The 21,276-nt window shown below is 36.3% G+C and overlaps 1 protein-coding gene and 1 long non-coding RNA gene across 2 annotated transcripts; both read right to left on the reverse strand.

The window, feature by feature from the left end:
- Positions 1-1,525: 1,525 nt before the first annotated feature.
- On the reverse strand, positions 1,526-4,757 carry LOC125245686 (single-pass membrane and coiled-coil domain-containing protein 3-like). Its single transcript, XM_048156401.1, has 2 exons — positions 4,455-4,757; positions 1,526-2,496 (listed from the first exon to the last, which is right to left on the reverse strand). Exon 2 carries the CDS (start codon positions 2,475-2,477, stop codon positions 1,815-1,817), a length of 663 nt encoding a protein of 220 aa, XP_048012358.1. The 5' UTR covers positions 2,478-2,496; positions 4,455-4,757; the 3' UTR covers positions 1,526-1,814.
- Positions 4,758-13,065: 8,308 nt separating this feature from the next.
- On the reverse strand, positions 13,066-20,506 carry LOC125246430. Its single transcript, XR_007179861.1, has 4 exons — positions 20,057-20,506; positions 19,850-19,937; positions 15,335-15,557; positions 13,066-13,808 (listed from the first exon to the last, which is right to left on the reverse strand). It is a non-coding gene; the product is annotated as an uncharacterized LOC125246430 (long non-coding RNA).
- Between the last annotated feature and the right edge of the window lie 770 nt (positions 20,507-21,276).

The raw sequence follows: 21,276 nt of genomic DNA on the forward strand, positions 1-21,276 counted from the left end.
GACTCAGTAATGATGGACAAGGACATACATGCGTATTTTATTTATTTTTGTTGATTTTACAGTGATCACCACTGCACACACTCTGATCAGCGAGAGATGGCAGCTCCTGTTTATGGTATATTTTGACATCATATTTGCACTATGGGAAGAAGTGGACAATTACTCATGGTTCCCTTTCGAAAAGGGAACTCTGCACTGCGTTGAAACGCATATGGGGAACGCCTCCACATGAACCGGTGTCTGAAAACAATTCACGACAATCCTATTGGCTGGCGACAGCCTATGACATCATCATCGAGTGACACGGAAGTATATAAGGAGTGCCTAGAGAACCAGTCAGTATCTTTTCGTCTTCGGGGACTGTTCTGTTTGAAGCGATATCAAACCGATATTAAGGTAAGATCATTTATGTCTGACAAATGTTTCAGGAAGTGTGTGTATCCATGTCCCATAGTGTTGACATCTGATCACATACATAACTTATAATGTTGTCTTTTATGAGAACAAAAGAGCATGTACTGGCAGTTCTTGAGGGATCTGTCTTTTTGTTTTTGGAGTGTGTTTTTCTTGTGAAATGCTCCACTCTCTTCTGGTCTTTTCATCGAGAGGAGAAGGACTGGCAGCTGCACCTAATGGTCAGTGGTTGAAAGCCTCTCTGAGGCCTCCCTATTGAAGATCAGCCCCCAGGCTAATAAATGTACTCCCCTTGTTGGGTTCCTTAAGAGTGCACAGCATCCTCGGTGCTGAGTAGATCCTAGGATTGAGCAGAGTGTTTCTCCCCTCACTGGTAAGGGTAAAAAGCGCTAAGTTGAGTTCTGCTCTCCGGGATGCCCATCTCTACGTTCTGGTCTGAGTTGGTTACTGCCTCTTTACAGTCACTCTTACTGGACTTCTCTGAAGAATGTGATTTGAGACTCTGTGATCAGACAGGTTGGTGGTCAAAACTTGGTTTCTGTAAGAGTAGACCAGATTGGCCTCCCTGGTGGCAATCAGGTTTGAGTACATTCCCCTGACAAGTGACTGGCTAGGGTTCCTTTGGGCCCCCTGGCCACATTCTCTTAAAGGTACCCACTTTTCTTTCAAAAGAAGCTTGGTTCCAGAAGCTTTTAAGCAGAAGGCCTCTTTGGGCTGTTAGCCATAGGGAATGCTGTCACTGACAGCCTATGTATGATCTGTAGAGGGAGTGATTCTGGCATTTCAGTTGAAGCTGCTAGTTTTGACGTTTGTCTAGCCATTTTTGGCATGCACTCCCCTCAAGCATGGCGGCGTGGGTGTATCGTTCACCATAGCATGTCAAACGCAGTGTTGAGTTCCCTTTCGAAAGGGAACGTCTCAGGTTACATATGTAATCATGGTTCCCTGAGAACAGGTAACAAGACACTGAGTTTACTAGCCAAGCAGCCCTGCCTGCTTAACAGTCCCTTCAGATGTTCTCTAGTCCCTTCAGGTTCTCTCGGCTCTCCTTATATACTTCAGGGTCACGCTATGATGACGTCATAGGCTGCCGCCGGCCAATAGGATTGTCGTGAGTTGATATTGTTTTTAGACACCAGTTCACGTGGAGGCATTCCCCATATGCACTTCAACACAGTGTCTCGTTCCCTATTCTCAGGGATCCATGGTTACATACGTAACCTGAGACGTTTTATGACCCTTTAATAGCAGGAGAACTGTGATTCATTTCTCACTAGATTCTTTCTTTTTTTACATATTTTTTTCAAAATGTCACTTTGAACTTTCTGAATTTCTGCATGTTTAACAATAACAATTATTAGTTTTTTTAAATCCAGGCAGGAAAAAGAAACTTACATTTCTTATTTATTAATTTCCTTAATTTTGAATTGGACATAGGTAATGCTATCCTGATATTCTAAAGACGCTGGTTTGAATTCTTTCAAAGCTTTGTCATACTCTTCCAGGACCTTCTCAAGTTGATCACGCTCAATGCTCCCAAGAATGGCCTCAACAATCATGTCGACCCCCATGAACACCACTCCCAACCCAACACTGGCTAATGTTAATGCTCCAATTTTAGCAAATGTACTTGTTATTTTTGCTAGAATTACTCCTTTATTAATTAAAAGACTAACTAAAGTAGTAGATCCCTCAGTTGCAAAACGACAAACTACTTTCAAAGCTTTTGAAATCAGTTGAAAGTCTGTAGTAGACAGAGACTTGTTTTGCAGTTTCTCATACAGGGTGGGTTCCAGCTTCTCCTTCAGCTCCTTGTCAATCTTCTCTACCACTGCCTGGATCTTATGCATGCATTCAATCATCATATTACAGTTCTCCTGGAGAGAAGCATCCTCGTTTAGCTTGATATGTTCTAAGGAGCAGCTCAAGTGATCGTTCATAACATCAATTAGTTCATTGGTGGCTTCGAAGTTGCTCTTCATCACATGTTGAAACTCTTGACTTTTGCGGATGAGCTGCTCCCTTCTCTTAGGATTATTAGGGAAGAAGAGGTCACTCCACATTTTTCTTTATATTAGGATCCTTAAGAAACAGAAATCATTTTTAAGTTAAGTATAATTAAACAGGAATTAATAAACATTAAGTTAAAGGTACTGTTTCTAAGAATTAGAAAACCCTTGTTATTAGTGACACCGGTGGCCGTTAAATGAACTGCAGATGATCCTCACTCTCTCGCGCACGTGATCACACTCCATAGGTACATGAGCAAGCAGAAGCCCAAAACAGTGACGTGACACACAAGAGACTGAACGCGATACCCTGGGAGAGGAACTAATGTTAGTAGACTCCATTTCCAAGCTAACATTAGCTAGTGTTGCACAATGTTGTCACTGCAGAAGAGTGGAAACAGAGGCATTCATCCATCCTGTCTGTGTCTACTGCAGTACATCTTTCAGGGTTTGTTTCATTATTCGTTTGAATATTCAGTTCATTAAGACATGATGATATCAGAGTAAACAAGTGACTCTTATTTATTTCCCAGAAGAAATATTCAGTTGTCTTTTTCATTATGAATCGGTTTTCTGTTTCTCTGAAAAGCACATGATTTGCATTATCTTGCTTCACGTTTCACGTTGCTCATAATTAACCCAGGGTTAACAATTTATCCTGGGTATTCATAAGCTGACGTTTCATATTGCACATTCCTAAACTCTGGGTTAATGTTCTTATTTGCATATTTATCATCGTAAGGATAAACGCAGCAGGTGATCTGTTTACACAGCTTTAGTATTGCGTATCCTCGTATTGCTGACTGTACTATCGAGTTTATACTGAATGGACATTCCAGACTATAAAGGTAAGAAAAGTCTCTTCATTCAATTTGTTGCATTTTCTATCATAATTTGACATTTTTCCTCTAAAAACGCTGAATTTGCTGTTTACAACGGCCGCGTGAACGCACCTTTAGTCACCATGGTAGAATGAATAAATGTTAATAAATTAATATTAACACATTGGATAAACTACCAACATTATTTCTAAAGGAAACATGGGTTTTCCAGGTCTAAAATAATTAATAATTATTTCAAACTTAAATAATCGTAACCATTTCACAGAAATAGCCTAGTGTCAAACAGTCTAAAACAGTCTGCAAAAAGTAATTGTGAAGAAAAAAAAAGACTGAATGATGACAAACAGAAAATCCTCCAGAGCATTTAACCCCTGAAAGCATAACAACTATAAAGTAATTTCTGTAGAAATGGTAGAGAAAAAGTGTAAATTTGTACAAAAACGTCTGTGAAAAAGTAAATAATGCTTGCAAACGCAAGGATTTAAAATACAGTCTGTGGCTGATTTTTGTCAGCTCAACAAACAGTGGCCTGTTTTTCTGTTCATTATAGGTCATGGGGGAAAAAACATACAATCATGCACAAATAATTAACTTTTAATATCAATACTTTTCACACATTACAAAGAATAAGTATCTGAATTTATGATTTCTAAAAACGTTTTGTATTTTGGGTCTGTAGTTGCTTTCGAATGGCTGTTTATATGGGTCAAATTGACCCACAAACAGTAAGAACGTTTAAAATTTCTATATGCACATTTCACAACATCAGCGTGTTCAAACTTTGCATGCATGTTCATGACCCTAAATGAGAAAAAGTCGCAAAATGTCAAGAAAAACATTATAGGTTAGATAGTATTTTAGGTACATTGAAAAAAAAAAAAAAAAAAGAAATAGCTCTTTTTTACCATATGTGGCTGACAAAATATATATTTTTAATTAAAATAAGTGAGAAAAACTCCTTTTTTAGCTTCATAGGGTAGTAAAAAACGGACAGGTTAAGTGATGTTTCAAAAAATTCAAAAATCAAAATAGCAACTGTACATGAGGGTTACCTTCCTTTTGATGAAATAAAATTATCAAAAATGACTTTAGCGCGGTATTAAAGTCTCAGAAGCTCAAAGTGACCAATAACAGATCATAAGTCGACACTCGTACATAAAAAACAACAACTAAAAGATAAAACACTCACCTCAAATAATATTTGTAGATCTTTCTTTCCTCTGAAACTGTTGTGTTGAACAGCAGCTCTGAAATCTCCTTCACTTCTAGCAGGACGAGACGTAAGAATGAGACAGTCATTTGAACTCTGATCTGCTTTATTCAGTGTTTTAAAATGATAGGTTAATTCTCAGATTAACTTACTCATCAGTGGTTTGCTTGTCAAAAGTGTATTGTTTTATGTTGCATAACTTGACACTTTCACCAAATTTATGATTCTCAGGTTAAGTAAGTTGATATCAGCACATTCTTATCACAATATTTTTATTTGATATATAATAAACAATTATTGAAGTATTATTAGGAAGTTGTGAGAATAAGTATCATGAAAGCCATGTGCGTCTGAGAAAATCTTATGGCCCACTGAACAGTGACTGTGAAATACGCTGGTTTCCATCAAAACTACTGCTGGATGTTAAAGGTCAAGAAATTATTAACATTTTGCCCCTGAGAATCATCATTTACTGACCCACATGCTGTTCCAAACCTTGAAAAAAACATTCTTTCCATAATAAGAAAAAGGGGTGCAAAACAACACTGAACCCCCCACCCCATTTTTCAAAATATCTTCTTTTATTTTCCATAACAGAAATGCATGCATGTCGGGAACAACATGAATTTAAGTAATTAACATATTTTTTGGGTAAACTGTAGCTTTAAATCATGAACTGTTTGGTCTTTTAACAACACGAGATGCAGGACAATGGAAATAAGGAGGCGTGATGGTCAGAGATGTCTGTCTGCACATGATGTTTACATAGAAGAACAAGCTTCATCTTCTTCATCACAACCACCGGCGGGAGAGTTCAGTCTCATATCTTATCGCACATTACTTATCATGACTTATCAAACAATTATTTCACACGTAATCACAATTTCAACATGTTTACTTAAGCCTAAAACATATTTACGTTGATAAACCCAAGATTTATTATATAAATTCCAAGCGCCACAGAAGTGCTCGTCCTCAGTCATGTACAGAGGGAAAGGGCTTTATTTTGAGCTCAGAAACAGGTTTTTCTACCATTTTAATTGGTGTTACCTTTAACAAAAATCTCTTATTTTGAAATAAAAAATCACACGACATCACTTGACTTCCTTCTTCCTGTTTCCTGAAGATCAATGAAGAAAGGCCAATGGAAAGTCCACTGTCTCTTTTCAATTATCAGAAATTTTAATTAGAAAATCATAATTTCATATGAAGCTTTTAGTTGAAGTCACTGGTGTGACCTACTTTATTGTTTTATTATAAAAAACTAGAATACATATTGATTAAACTTACTTGATTTAGTGAATATATCATGATTGACAACATGTGGATTGACACCCTGCAGCAGCCATTTTGTAAAATGCATTTTTCATGAAAATTGTTACTGATGTTACCTGTTTATAGATAAACTTTATTTAAAGCTATTCATTTAGTTCTTTTGCATAAAATAAGCACTAAGATTATGTGATTCTAACTTTTCTTTCTCATTGTTAATCCTCCTTTGGGCAGATAAGGCTAAATTAAGGGTATATAGCTAGATTCAGTGCAGCGACTTTACAGACATCATATTTTACAGACAGTTTTAAAATGTTGTTTATGATCTTTTTCTGACTGTTTTCACTAAGTGTCAATGATAAGTCTTTTATTGTACACCAAATGTAAAAATTTAGTCCAATCTACTTAATTATAGTTTAAAAATTAAGGATCTTTGGTCTTTTGTATACGTCACTGGTGTTACTGTTTTTTGTCTGTCACATTAAATAAAATGTGTCATATGTGACATGGTATAATAATTTTACATTCACTGAATTCTGCTCCACTCAAGAATTAAGATTTAAAGGATTGCATCATTACTTGTTTATAACTGTTTTTCAAATATTTTCATTGTTATAGCAAATACATAGTTGCGCAATTAAATTAACATCATTCAATCACACTTTTAACTAACCTGACTAAAATAAAAAAAACACACACATAGCATCCTTATTTATAACATTATCATTACTATTCTGAAACTCTGACTGCATGTGCTGAAAAAATTGAGAAATATTATTTCATAAAAACGTTTAAAAATGCCAGAGAAGTAAGGTAACACCAGTGACAAAAAAAAAAAAAAACTGGTACATGCACACTGCAAAAAAAAAATGCTGTTCTTAAAATCTTAAAATCTCTGTTTTTGTCTTGTTTCCAGTCCAAATATCTAAAGTAAAAATTATTTTCTTGTTTTTAGGAAAAATAAGTCAAAATTAAGTGAGTTTTTCCTTAAAACAAGCAAAATAATCTGCCAGTGGGGTAAGCAAAATAATCTTAATCCAAACTGAAAACAAGATTATATAGTTTATTTTTGGTTTGATATAAGATTATTTTGCTTACCCCATTGGCAGATTATTTTGCTTGTTTTAAGGAAAAACTCACTTAATTTTGACTTATTTTTTCTGAAAACAAGAAAATGCTTCTTGATTCAAGAACTTTAAGATATTTTGACTAGAAACTAGAAAAAAACTCTAAGAACAGCATTTTTTGCAGTGCAGTCTTTAAATAAATGCTCAAAAAAATAAATCATTAAGCTGTCATTTATGTGTATTCATAAAGTCAAAGTGTAATATAATAAGTATTAATATAATATATATATAATTAATATAATTAATATAATAATTTAAAGTTTAAATGTTACAAAAGGAAATACATTTTAAGACATTTTGTCGTTTCTGTAGAAAGAGCTGCTAAAGTAGCCTAAAAAGGGTCATGACGACTTCAATGTTACCAGCATTGTAGTAGGCTAGCCATTAAACATTGACAAAATGACAGGACACAAACGCATTTATAAACAAATATTACTTAACTCTCTTTTACAAACAATATTGCGAGCATTTTAATTATAATCTTCTGTCGACATCAATGACGCAATCCCTCGCGCAGCCTCCGCAATGCGGTTTATCAAATTAAAACATAAACAAACACATATGGAAATTCACATATAAACATTTCATGAATATAAGCTGCGATGCCACATCCCTCCTCTTACCTGCAAAATTAATAAACACAACATTTCAGAGAGGTTTCTTGTTCAGTCGACAGGCAGTCAAGCGCAACCCCAACCCGTTTCTCTTGAAGCCAAACACACGGAAGCGACTTAGACTGAAATTCATCGGCTGTGTCTGAAATCATCCCCTATACCCCTCATTCACTAGTCCACTAGTCACTTGAAGAAGTCAATGAAAAGAGTGCGTGAATTCGGAGGGCTGGTTGTTTAATAATCATTTAAAAAATTGTAACTAGCAGCTCCAGTAGCTACTAGTAATGAAAAAAGTATCTTGACCTCTGTCATCATGTGTAAACCTTAATTAAACAATTTAATAAGAAAGCTAAAACTAATTTATACCTGTATGATACACTGTGGATGGATTGCCCCTATACCCTAAACCAGTGGCTCCAAAACTGGGGTACATGAGGTGACAAAAGGGGGTACACGAACAAAATGATTAGTAGTTCATTTAATTCTACATTAAAATAATATTAAAATCGAGCATGTATTTTCAACATTACCTCATCTTTTGCAGTCAAAAATGACTGTATCCACACAAGCAGCATGCATATGAAGATCTGCTGCCTTAAATCGCGCTAAATTACTGTCGTTCTCGACAATGCACCTTTGTAAAAGTGGGGATTTAGCACTTACTCGCATGAAGAACAAATATAGACACAGATAATGGATTCATTTCGATTTAAAACTCAAACTTTCTCCGATACAAAAACATACCTTGTGTGAGTTCTTGTATTTAATGTTGATAACGAGCAAGAGTGCAAAACATCGTGAGTCACTGATTCAATGATTCATTCACAGCCACTTGCTTCGTTACTGAATGAATGACTCGATGACTCACTCATAAAAACAGTGACTTGCTGCCACCTACTGGCGGTTTTAGTTTAATATTTAAAAGTTTTACTTAGTTTTACCATTATTGCATATTTCTCTATTGAACTTTTTTTTTTATTATTTAAAACATTATTTATTTTATAAAGTTATTCATAAAGGTAAAAAAAATGCAATTTAGGGGGCAAATATTGCAGAAGGATGGTAATCCCTTCAGAGGGTACTCCACGCTAAAAAGTTTGGGAACCACTGCCCTAGGGCACTATTTGAGGGAACAGCCATTTGTAGCGGTGTACCATATTGAATGTTGTCGAGTGCACCACTTCAATCCCACAATGCACCACAGTAACGAGTGTACAACCAAAGAATATACACTAACAAGAAGCGACACTCAATAGAAGGTTCCATTGAAACACTGTCGCCCAGCAGCAGCCCTGCGTTTCCGCCATTCTGGGGTGAAAGCGAGTCGCAGTCCACTAGTTTCTATGGCAATATCAGCTGCTTTGTTCCAAAAAAAAAAAAAGTACATTAAAGCTGAAATCCAATGTGATGAAAACACAGAATAAAATACTATCACTAGTGATCATCAAATCCTTTTAAAGGTGCCGTAGAATTAAAAATTGAATTTGCCTCGGCATAGTTGAATAACAAGAGTTCAGTACATGGAAATGACATACAGTGAGTCTCAAACTCCATTGTTTCCACCTTCTTATATAAATCTCATTTGTTTAAAAGACCTCCAAAGAACAGGCGAATCTCAACATAACACTGACTGTTACGTAACAGTTGGGATCATTAATATGTACGCCCCAATATTTGCATATGCCAGTCCATATTCAAGGCATTACACAAGGGCAGCCAGTATTAACATCTGGATGTGCACAGCTGAATCATCAGACTAGGTAAGCAAGCAAGAACAATAGCAAAAAATGGCAGATGGAGCAATAACAGGGCCGGCCCGAGGCATAAGCGAACTAAGCGGCTGCTTGGGGCCCCCTGGCCAATAGGGGGCCCCCCAATCGTGTTTTTTTTTTTTTTTTTTTTTTTTTTTTACAATTAAATAACTTAAACAAGTGATATAAATGAATGAATGAATGAATACGAATGAATAAATAAATAATTCGAGACAAGAAAATTCTGATTTGCCGACAACTGCTGCTGTGTCTGCTAGCGTTTGAGTCATGCGCAATTGCGCATAGACACCTCGCGTGCATTGACAATTTGCGCCGGCGCGCAAGTGCACGTCACTGTAATAAATTTTATAAATGATAAGCCATGTCACAAAAAAGGATGTATCCCTCTGGTGCCGAAAAAAGAAAGAAGAAAAAGACAGAGGAGGAGAAAAAAGAGCAAGATAAAGGTATGTTTGCATAATTATTTACAGAATGTTTTGTGCAGCAGCACAAATTGTGCTCATGTCACTTGAGGTAGCAGCTAGTCATGACTCATGATCTTATATAAGCCATCACCAGAGCTAACGTTAAATCGCATTATTAATATACATTTATCTAGGTGTATTTCACGTATTGATTATAGATATCAGTTTAAGTTGAAAGGGATGCATTATTTCTTTATTATTTATTTATTAATATGGTGGCGAGTGATGTAGCAGTGCTATCCTCTGTAACACTTTAGAATAATGGTCCGTCATTAATAAGTAACTATGCAGGAAGTAATGCAGGACTAATGAGTAGATCTACATTAACACTTGAGCTACTACTATTAACTAATATAGAAACAAGCTTAACTAATCAGTAAGTAATATCAAATTTAGGACAAAGATAGTTCCTTATTAGCTAATCAATAATTAGAGAATGACATTGGCATCAATAATAACTAATAGGTAACTATGAGAAATGATAAAGAATTACTAATTAATTACTAATCACAACATTAAAGTGTTTGAGATGTGAGCAATTGTCTTTTTTTACTCTCAGTGTGGTCATAAAATGCATCATTAATTACTCAAGTGTTACCTAGTCACTATGCAGGAACTACTAGTGATCAGGACCATTATTTTAAAGTGAAAAACATGTTTTTCACTTTAAAATAATGGTTCGTGATCAGTAGTAGTTCCTGCATAGTGACTAGCTAACACTTGAGTAATTAATGATGCATTTTATGATTACATTCAAAGTAAAAATTATGACTGATTACATCTCAGACACATGCTAATGTTCTTTACAATTTGTCCATTAGTTAATAGTTATTAATGATGGTAATATCATTAGGTAATTACTGATTAGTTAATAAGGAACTATCTTCTAAATATGATATTACTTACTGATTAGTTAAACTTGATTCTATAGTAGTTAATAGTAGTAGCTGAAGTGTTAATGTAGAACTACTCATTAGTCCTGCATTACTTCCTGCATAGATGTTTGTCTATTTTGGTTTTATTTAAAAGATTGCACATTTAATGCACATTTGCATTTGCTAATTATTTATTTCATGTTTTGTGACAGTTTGTATACAGAAGTTTAAGAATAAAGTATTTTAAGTATCGATTTTTTTATTATTTATTTTGTATTAATACATAACCTCACTGTATTCATTTATAATGTAACATTATAGTGTGACATGTGTGTCAATAATCTTCAACCACAGGTGACTTCACGTGGTGGGAGGGGGGCCCCCAAATCAAATGCTGCTTAGGGCCCCCAAGAGGCTCGGGCCGGCACTGAGCAATAATAACTGACATGACCCATGATAACATGATATTTTTAGTGATATTTGTAAACTGTCTTTCTAAATGTTTAGCATGTTGCTAATGTACTGTTAAATGTGGTTAAAGTTACCATCGTTTCTTACTGTATTCACAGAGACAAGAAAAAAAAGAAATTTAATTTGCAGTCTGTATAATTCATAAACACATCTTCATTCTTTATAAATCTCTCCAACAGTGTGTAATGTTAGCTTTAGCCACGGAGCACTATCAAACTCATTCAGAATCAAATGTAAACATCAAAATAAATACTATACTTATGCGATTAGACATGCTGCATGATGAACACTTTGTAAAGATTCATTTTGAGGGTTATATTAGCTGTGTGAACTTTGTTTATGCTGTTAAAGGCAAGCGCGAGCTCCGTGGGCGGGGAGCGCGAGCATTTAAAGGGGCCGCAGCCTGAATCGGCGCATATTTAATGATGCCCCAAAATAGGCAGTTAAAAAAATTTATTTAAAAAAAACTATGGGGTATTTTGAGCTGAAACTTCACAGACACATTCAGGGGACACATTAGACTTATATTACATCTTTTGAAAACACATTCTACGGCACCTTTAACAGTTTATTTTACACACATTGGCCCGGTTTCACAGACAGGACTTAGACTAAGCCAGGATTAGGCCTTAGTTCAATTAGGGTATTTAAGGAGCTTTTATAAATGTACCCTAGAAAAAAACATTACTGGTGTGCATCTTGAGACAAAACAATGGCTCTAACATATTTTAAGATATGTCAGTGCAAGTTCCTTTCGGTTAAAGCAGCTCAAACATGCATTTTAGTCTAGGACTAGCTTAAGCCCTGTCTGTGAAACCGGGGGTTTGTGTTTAAGTCTTCCACTTTTTTCACAAAACCTTTGCTCTCTAGAAACCCAGTCAGTTTGGGTTAAAATTCTTTAAAAGGCTTATAAACACTGAATTATTACCAACATATGAAATTAAATCAAGGACATGCATCAGAAAAATTTGTAATGTTGGGCAATAAGTATATGAATATAACAGTTTGATTTTGCAGTGTTGTCTAATGTCCGTTAAAGCAAAAGTGTCCAAAAGTGTGAATTATGCGTTAACGGACACAACAATGCATCATGTGTTATAAGATCATTATGTTTGTAGCGTGATCCATTAAAACATACAATATAGCTTATTTAAATTCAGACCTAGATATTATTACTATTACTCCACAAGATCTAAAATATATTGTTTGCTTTAAACATGATGATCTTAAATGTATTAATTATTAATTTACTATTAATAAATGTGTAAAGTAAACAATAAAGTAGGCTAACTACGTTACCTCAGATGGATGAATGGTTGGATTCCACAACTGGTAAAATAAAACATATATAAGACAATACAACATTTACTGTAGGATCATACAATTTACTGGTGACTTAATTTAAAAAAAATTTCTATTGCGCTTCTGATTTGGCAGTGAAATTCACAGATTTTGGGTGTGCAAGATGTGAAGGATTCAATGGTCCAGCTAGTATTTTCACCCCATAATGGCGGCCGCGCTACCGGAGCGCCATCTAGTGACTGTTACCCAAAAAAAAAGTCAAAGTGTCGCCTCTTGGAGTCTTGAAAAAATCTGTTTTTATAACAGTTGAAGCTCTTTTCATGTAGTCGCAAGTTTATATTGTGTCACATTCATCAAAATAAAAAACGTAGACCCTGCTACATTGGTATTTTACGGAAGAGGATTAGGGTTAGAAATTTTATTTTTTTATTATTGCTTGGCCCTAATCCTCTTCCGTAGTATTTAAATAATATGTTGAAACTTTTTTTTAGCTCCTCCCCGACAGCACACAGATACTCTCACCGATCGATTGCCACAGCCGATGTCGAGCACATCTTACAATACAAGGCTAGGGAAGAACATGACATGATCACATGAGGACAAGGGAATCACATGACTTCAGGGAGCACATGGCAAACATAACAAACAAAGCAATGGAACAAAGCATGAACTTGAAAAATAAACCATGAAACATCACAATTACAAGAACGTTTTATTAAAAAAACTCCTCATAACATTTTCCTAATGTGGCTGTGAGAATGTTCCTCCTTTGTTATTATGGAACATTGTGCCAATGTTTTATTGAGAACATTGTATAATCTGTTATCTCAACAACATCCTCAAAAAATCCTTTATTTTTTATTTTTTTTTTTTTATAAATTTAGCACACAAGTAAAATGATTTCACAGTGTGATTTAGTTTTAATCAGGGAGTAATGTGGACATCAGTCTACTGAAAAGAAGCTGAAATTTTGCTTTAAGATTTGATGTGTTATATATTTTCAACATTTAATCACAACCCAACACCATTCTTATATTTGGAATAACATTCATGTTTTGTGAAGAAGAAAAAAAAAAAAAAAAACTGTAATATTTTGACCCTCTACATGTTTAAACCCCAAACACACACAGATTACAACATTATCATCATGTGAACTGAAGTGACTACAGGAAAATTTAATAGTACTTCTAGACATTTTTACTGATTTTGAGTTTAAATGCTCTTATTCTGATGCTGCTTTCTAGAAATAAATGCTTAAAAATTACTAAAATGATCTAGCAGTAGAACAAAACAATATAACTTTAGAAATAACAATAGAACAAGACAATATATTTTTTATTTTCCCTCATCCAGACGCTGCTCATGCTGCTTCCGATCCAGGATTCCCATGCGGCTGTACTCCAACACAGCAGTGTACATCATTTCTTAACTTTTGCCTGTTTTGTGCAGAATGTGAAACCAGAGCAAATGGGGAAACAGCATAAGCATACAGAAAAGTGAAAATATTGACAGAAAATGTCAGAGCACAAAAAGACTAATATGACCAAGAAAACAATGATTTTTGTGTGTGATTCTGATCATTTTGCATTCACGATGCAGTTTTGTGTAATATAATTTTAAAAGTGTTTTAAGTTTGGATTCATGCTTATTTTTTAAAATGTGTATTTATTTTTTTTATGCTTAACCAGGTTGTTTGCTATTCTGATAATTTTGCATTTGTTTTTCAGTTTCGTACAATATATATTTACAGGTGTTTTTGATCCATGATTGCAATAGACCCCTTAAAAGTTTGTAAACATTGCAACGTTTCCTGGTGGGCGGGGCTTAGCTGGAGGCAAAAAGAGACACCGGACGCAATGTTGACAAGCGTAAGCTAGCATGTTTTAGGAGGGATTTATTAAACATGGATGCAGAAGAAGGTTCAGAACTGTCCGAATATGTACAGTCACTGACTCTGCGGGACCGTGACAGCTATTTTTGTAAATTAACTTAAGTTTTGGATATTTCCTAGACAACATATGAATTACTTTCAGGTGGTTCAGGGAATTTTTTCAAGGCTTATTGTCTAATGTAACCTAACGCTGGGCTAACTATGATTATGGCTAGCAATGTGGATTATTTTAAGAGACCATTCGGATGGTACACACATCTATCGCTTTATGTTTGTTTATCATTTAAGCTAGCTAGTGTGCTGAAAGTTGGCGACTTTTCACCTATAAAACAGAAACTTGCTGATTTGTACTAGATAAAACCAACACACCAGTTCATATGCATCGATTATTTTACCTGATATGAAGTGTGCACTGCAAACACGAGTGTTATTTATGATCGTCTTCGTCCAGTCTGTACGCCGTATTGCATTCAACCACAATTATCTTTTTGATTTCTGTGAAGGAATGTCTGCCGGGATCTGGTAAAACTTTAGTTTTGATCCAAAAGTGCTGTTCCTTTTATTCTGGCAGCCAAAAACACAGCAAGACAACATTTTAAAGTCAAAACCTCAAACTTTTAGCGCGCCCACTATTAGTTCTTCCTTATGTTTTGCCTCCAGCTAGAGCGGTGACGTCACAGTGACATAGGTGATCAAGGGGTCTATACTGTAGGCATAAAAATATTCCCAAAAGACTGAGGCTTATTAAATGTAACACTCCCCGGATTCCCTGCACCTGTCTGTCCTCGTCAGAACTCCCTTTAAGTTGGACTCACTCCCTGCACTTCTTGTCTGTGATATTGTTTACCTACTTTGTGTGACGCTGTTGTTCTGCTCCTTATTCTAAGTAAAGCCTATATTGTGGATTTCTGTATTCGCCTCATCTCTTCAGCATACACCGTAACATTGAAACAGCAAAGGTGAAAAAAAATATGGGATGGGATGCTCAAATCACATATGGGTTTGATGATCATGAATAGTGCACATACTTTTGGTGTATAGTGTTGAGGTTAAATGCTTGCAGGAGCTTACCATAGTTGGGACAGTATTGAGAGATACGTTCAGTGGAGCAGTACAACTGAATCTGGGAACCTCCGTTGGTTTCACTTAAGGTAAAAGTGGTTTGGCCTTTATGGGTGTTAAACTCGCACTTAAAACTATTATGTGCGTGATCTTTATATCTGATGTAGAGGTAGCGAATGACTGCCTTTTCCTCCTGATAGCACGACGAGCAGCCAGGAAGGATGCATTCATACTGGGGAGCAGAATTATACATCAGTTTCCATCAGAAAAGCAGTGGATAAACGGTAACACTTTAGAATACTGTTCCGTCATTAATTAATAACTACACAATAACAAATGAGTAACGCATTATTAACACTCTGGTAACTGCTATTAACTAACAAACTCTGAATAACAAATTAGTAAGTAATAGTGCTTAAATGTAGCTCACTGTTAGCTAATTTACAGTGTGTGCAGAATTATTAGGCAAGTTGATTTTCTGATCTTTTTTTTCCAGGTACATCTTACCAATTGGAAGTTAATTTTTAGTCCATCTCTGCAAAACTGACTTCAGGGTAGGAGATGGACTAAAAATTAACTCCCAAACTTCCTGCCTGATTCTGGAAGATGAATTCTTCAAACAGTGGTTCAAGAGGATGTGCTGCTGGTCCTTCAAGAGTCACTCTCAATCTGCCTATAATAACCAGTCTTCATACATTTTACACCACTTCAGCTTGTGATTCTTATTAAAGGGTTAGTTCACCCAAAAATGAAAATCATGTCATTTATTACCCGTGCCGTTCCACACCCGTAAGACCTTTGTTAGTCTTCAGAACACAAATTAAGATATTTTAGTTGAAATCCGATGGCTCAGTGAGGCCTTCATACGGAGCAATGACATTTCCTCTCTCAAGATCCATTAATGTACTAAAAACATATCGAGGGCTTGGAACCAGAGGGGCGTAAGTGGCATTTGACAAACTTTACAGGAGAGCCAAAACAAAATTTTGACCACACTTCAATCAACTGTATTTATTAACCTTCAACCACAACATTGCAACCACATACATACTTATACGAGTAAGTTCTTAAGTGAACATATTATGGCATATTAACACAATGAACATATTATAAAACCTTGCAAAATCTTGAAAATATGGCAAGAACATCAAATACGCCTTTTTGGCACCAAACATTTCCAATTCTTCTAAAGAAAAATAGGGTGTATCTGCTGATCAATGCAGAAATGATTGGTAAAAACATTGGTTAAAAACACTCTAACTTCATAACTTTTCATTTTATTTAAAATACTGTATACATAGTCATTTAATTTCATAATTTCAAACTGTTTAACATTTCATTTCTAACCGTTTAATTTCAGTTCTCATTTATGAGTTCACATTCATATCAAACAGTTTAACATTTAATTTCAAACAGTTTAATTTCTCTTGTTTATTACACATTTCACTTTTTAGTTCACTTTAGTTGAACTAAAAAGTTCACTCACTGCCCACTGTCAGAGTGTTATAGAACTCTGCATAACAGTGGGGAATACTCCCATTGGTGCACAGGGTGAGTAGGTCTTTTTTCTTTAAGGCACTGATCCCTGGAGGACTTTCATACAATGAGCTGGGGTGTGTGGTTCTGGTGCCTCTGGTGCCTCTTGTTGCCTGTTGTGCCACCGTCAGTTTTCGGAAGTTTGGGGCGGTGAAATCATACTTGAAGAAGATTGTGTTTGGTTCATCTTTCGTGTAGCGGAACCATTTAATCTTCTGCCAATGAACTGATTGTCCCTCCTCATCTTTTGTTCTGTTTTTGAGTATGTGGTTGGAGAGGGACTTGAAGTCCAGAAAGTCCTTGTGTTCATGTTCAAGTTCAAGTTCATGTACACTGTATGGGTCGTTCCTTCTTGCCATTCTCACAAGTGTGTAGTAGCCATCAGGGGAGTAAATAGAAACTTTTCTTCTTGCAGTTTCCACTGCAGCATGCACACTATCACACTCCATCTGGCTGTGACCAGACTCCATGTATTTATGGTCAATAGTGGAGAGGGGCAGTGAGCTGACAGCACACAGGCACATCGTGCTAAAGGCAGCATTCCTGTTCTGTCCACCACAAGTATCTGAATAAAGAACTGCATGTTTTACATGTGGACTAAGTTATTTAAGGTACTTGTAAACACATGTGCTAATCTCTTAAGATCCACGGCCGCCTTCCCCCTCATGCCACATGTAACACTTGACATCTTTACTGTCTAATTCATACACAGTGAGGTTGTACGTACTTAGCTTGCGTGAGTAGAACAGGCAACTTACGTTGCTCCAGGGAGTGGTCAACACTTGTTCTAGGTCAAAAGTGACAGCCTTGTATGACTCATTCTCTTTTGCTTTCTTTTTATCATTTTCTTTTTGTTCTCTGGCCTGGGTCTTTCTTAACTGGTGAGCATCATACTCATTCTTGTGATTTGTCTTCTCACTGTCTTCTAAACGTTGGTACCACTCACAGTATTTACATGCATCTTTCTTCGGAGTGTGAAAGGCAAGATTGAACTCATTGTCAAACACTGTTCTATAAAGACTTTGTTTTTCTGGTATAATCTTCCACTCCTGTTCGCATTTCTCTTTATACAGTGCATACATTTTTGGCAGATTCAGAGATCCTTCCAAGTAGAGCTTGTTTGTATCTTTCCTGGAGTAGTGGGATTCAAGTTTTGGGAAAGAATCGATATGCTCTCGTATTTTATCTTTGCTACTCTCAGGGACTTTGTTTTGAGGTGCATGCCGCCCTTTCTTGCTTGAAGGGGTAATTCCCAATTCACTAGAGGTATGGCCGCCTGCAGACCGTGCAAATTTCTCTGACACATCAAGGGTCTTCAAAAAAAAGGCCTTGCATACCCTAATCTGTCTTCTCTCTGAGGTTAAATAATACTCCAATGTATGATTTCTTCTTGAGATTGTTTCCCTGTTTATTTTCTCTCTATTGACAACATGATTGACAATGAAGTCTTTCTGCCTCGCTGCATCTCCCATCTCCCAATAATATTCAAATAATTTTCCCTCAAGTAATCCCTCACTTCCTCAGGGAAGTTTTCATTGCATTTGTAGCGACAGGAGGCACAGTTCTTCTCCCTCATCCTCCTTCTTGGGACCTGAATGCCATGTGAATTCATGTAGAATTCAACACTCAAGTGAGGAGCAGCATACAAAAACATCTCTTCATCTGTCACTTCTTCACAAGATTCATCCGTTTGCTTCATTATATTCATCAAAATTTGTTCTGCCTCAGACAGTTCCATGTGTGCAGCATGCGTGTCAGCCATTTTAGCTAGTGCTGTTTAGGGGCACCACCCACTTACGCCCTTCTGGCTCTGAAAAATACTGTAGGCTCTTGTATTGTTCAGAGCTAGAAGGGCGTAAGTGGACTTGCGCCCTTCTGGCTCCAAACAATGTGTAGGCCATACATGTATTTTTTAGAGCCAGAAGGGCGTAAGTGGACATACGCCCCTCTGGCTCCAAACAATGCTCAAACTTTTGTGTTAGGTCTTTGTTGTTTTGTTGCTTTATTCAATACAGGTTGATTTCTGATGCGTCTTTTTGGCACAACTAGATAGAGCTCATCAAGACCTTTAATTTGATATATAGAACTCATTTTCGCCCAAAATGCCACTTACGCCCCTCTGGTTCCAAGCCCTCGATATTTAAATCAGTTCATGTGAGTACAGTGGCTCAATATTAATATTATAAAGCCACTAAGTGGTGTAGTTGGCTACATTGAAGATTTTGTTAGATGTTGTTTATGTGAAGTCTTTACGGCTTATTTTAGTTCATTTGCTTTTCACCTTTCCATCCCGCCACATAACCTAAGGCTGAGATTCCTTTTGCTAACGGTAAAAGGAAGTGCATTCCACAACCTAGAGGCCGTGACAAAGAAAGTCTTTCACCCATAGATCACTACGTATGACAGCGGCTCAAATTGTTGAATAAAGTCGTTATTTTTGTTTTCTTTTTGCACACAAAAAGTATTCTCGTCTTCATAACATTAAGGTTGAACCACTGTAGTCACGTTGACTATTTTAACCATGTTTTTAACTACCTTTTTGGATGTCAAAAGGTGCAATGACATTATTGCCTATGTGTGGATCAGATACCCTCAGATTTCATCAAAAATATCTTAATTTGTGTTCTGAAGATGAACGAAGGTGTAGAAAAACATGAGGGTGAGTAATTAATGACAGAATATAATATAAACATAATGAGTACAGTTGTTGTTTTCAGTGATGTGCAACGTTTCATATCTGTTAACATCTCAAAAAATGTGTTTTAGGGTTTCTTGAACCTTTAATGATGGACCAGTATTCTAAAGTGGTACCGATTAAAATAACACGTAAAGAACAATCTGATATTGTTGCGAGATATTGTCATGCTTTAAGTTATTATCTGGCTAATCAGAGGAAATGCTAACTAGGGAAAAAGAAATATGAAACAAGATTTAGAATATAGAATTGCATAAACAATCTTGTATAGTGAATGCACAAAAAGTTCTTACCCGATTTTCGTCCCGCTGAGTGGAATAATACCAGGTAAGATTAGTGTTATTGACGATTGAAACATTGACACCCATTATTCAGGATAATCTGTTTAAAAAAAAAAAAAAAAAACAGTAATCATTGGTCAGTAATTAACAGTTATACAAAGTAACTAAAAACAAATAGAATTGCATTATTATAATAACCATAGCAGAAAGAAACAGAACCTGATTTCAGTCCTGTTCAGAGAAGTCCTTGGCTGGGAGAAAAGTGAAGAGCTCATGCAGTCTGCTGCTCTTTATAAACCTTCCATCAGAAGGTGAGGACTGAAGAAGGTGGAGCTTAGGAATAATTAACATAAATGATGTGACATACTTTACTAACATTTTAATGGGATTCTACGGGAATGAGAAGCAGTTTTCTCTCATTATGACCTACTCTGCCAATAAACCTTCTACCTCAGCGTGCTCAAACATGACAGGATTGTGCTGAGGCTACGAAACAATACAAAACCTAGTGGTCACTTGCATGCGTTGCTCTGAATTAATATTGACAATGATTTAGACAAGCTTTGATGAATTATAAGTGTGTGGGGCAGTGGATAGTGTTCTTGACTGGCATCCTGCTGCCGTCTTGGGTTCAAATCCTGGTTATTGGCAAATAAACACCTTTTACAAACCCATTGCAAATGTTTTATTGAAAGGTGTCACAGACACGCAAGGCTCTGCACCCAGCCAATCATGTCGCACTCCCTCACCAGAGTACTGATCACACGCACCTGACACTCATCACCAGTCCAATCAGCAGCACTATATAAGTCACTCACAGTCACTCAGTCATTGTCTGGTCTTGTTAATGCATACTTACCTGAATGCTTACTCTACGGACTCCTTACCTGGCGCCTGTTTGTCTTCTTGATCCTCGATGTTCTTCAGTCATCTGTGAGTGTCTGTGTGCAGTCCATGTTCCTGTTCTCCTGGTCAATGCTCAATCTGGTGTGAAGATCAAGTTCAGTGTCCCAGTCTTGATATATCTCCTGTCTGGCTTCACGTCTTCCCGTCTTCAACAAATCTGGTGTGAAGATCAAGTCAAGTTGTCTCAATAAACATTGTACCTTTTACCTGTGTCTCCGACCTCCTGTGTACCCATAACAAAAGGAAGATCTATAAATCATATAATAAGATTGAATATCAGGTGTCTGTATAAAATGCATACATTTTGAGGGCTTGTTTTGTTCCATGGATGGCTCGGCTAAACAGGCCAATGAGAGACTATTAACTACTATTATACTGCTGTAATTATTACTATTATTATAGGCCTACTAATGTATAATTAAAACATCTACAAATGTATAAAAGTGATCAGAGATCAGGTAAAACTTACAGACACTTGATTCATGGGTTCACAGAGATCATCCCTCCCCAGAGGTGAACCATTGAAATTTCAA

The sequence above is a fragment of the Megalobrama amblycephala genome, linkage group LG14 (assembly GCF_018812025.1).
Source record: "Megalobrama amblycephala isolate DHTTF-2021 linkage group LG14, ASM1881202v1, whole genome shotgun sequence".
NCBI lineage: Eukaryota > Metazoa > Chordata > Actinopteri > Cypriniformes > Xenocyprididae > Megalobrama > Megalobrama amblycephala.

What these genes read in the sequence shown, in the direction of transcription:
- LOC125245686 (XM_048156401.1), bottom strand. Translation starts at nt 2,477, where the DNA reads ATGTGGAGTGACCTCTTCTTCCCTAATAATCCTAAGAGAAGGGAGCAG.